The sequence below is a fragment of the Propithecus coquereli genome, unplaced genomic scaffold (assembly GCF_000956105.1).
Source record: "Propithecus coquereli isolate 6110/MARCELLA unplaced genomic scaffold, Pcoq_1.0 Scaffold53, whole genome shotgun sequence".
In the NCBI taxonomy this organism is placed as follows: domain Eukaryota; kingdom Metazoa; phylum Chordata; class Mammalia; order Primates; family Indriidae; genus Propithecus; species Propithecus coquereli.
This window is the reverse complement of record NW_012151174.1, coordinates 417,371-418,354: the sequence shown is the minus strand read 5'-3', so window position 1 is coordinate 418,354 and position 984 is coordinate 417,371. Positions and strand designations below refer to the sequence as shown.

General features: G+C 46.5%; 1 protein-coding gene across 1 annotated transcript in view; it reads right to left on the bottom strand.

Annotated features, from left to right (window-relative positions):
- The window catches only part of LOC105820475 (cytochrome P450 2A13-like), a 19,997-nt gene extending 19,497 nt beyond the window's left edge, over positions 1-500 (bottom strand). Inside the window, 1 exon segment of the mRNA XM_012656960.1 lies at positions 420-500. Within this exon segment, the coding sequence (XP_012512414.1) occupies positions 420-500 (81 nt within the window).
- Between the last annotated feature and the right edge of the window lie 484 nt (positions 501-984).

Sequence of the window (984 nt, the reverse complement as noted above, 5' to 3'; positions counted from 1 at the left end):
TTACTCTATCTGATAGATCGGGAAACAGGCCGAGAGGTTAAGTGACTTGCCCAGTGAAGAAAAGATGGAGCTGAAACTTATGCCCAGATTGTCTGAACCCTAAACTCAATAGCCTAAAAAGATATTCAACTGCCTCTTGCACCCCACCAAGAAATGCTGAATCGTAAGTTAAGCTGAGGGAGAACAACTGGGAGACTGGAAATACAAAGAAAGGGGAATGCCCCAGTGGATTTCCCTGTGCGAATTCAATTTACCTTTATTCAGGCAGGAGATTATACATTATATAACCACCCCCCAGAAAAGGCAATCTCTTCCCTGATGCTGTCTGTGCCCGGAAAATTTGAATCCGAGGGTGTTCAGATTTCTGTATAAGCTGATTTCCCAGAACCTATTTAGGCAGGATCTGGTGCCCAGGATACAACTTCTTGGCCTGGCACCACCATGGAGCTGGGAGCGGGCTTCACCGTCTTTCTGGGACTCTGCTTGTCCTGCCTCATCATCCTCATTGCCTGGAAACGAACAAACAAGGGAGGAAAGCTGCCCCCAGGCCCCACACCAATACCTTTCCTGGGGAACCTGCCACAAGTTCGCACTGATGCCACCTTTCAGTCTTTCCTGAAGGTGAGTCCCCTCGCACAGGGCGAGAAGCAGCTAATGCTATAGCCCGATACACATAGAAACTCATAACTTCTTGAAAATAGACTCTTGGAAACACAGACTTTCCAAACCTTAGAATTCTGGAATTCCAGAATCCTAAAATTTTGGACACCTGGGACACCTGGGACAACAGGTGCAAGCCGCCACACCTGACTAATCTTTTTATTTTTTTGTAGAGATGGGGTCTCACCCTTGCTCAGGCTAGTCTCAAATGCCTGGCCTCTCAAAGTATTAGGATTACAGGCGTTAGCCACCTAGCCCAGCCCTGTATGATGTCTTGATACATGTATACAATGTGTAACAACCAAATTAGGGTAATTAGCATAT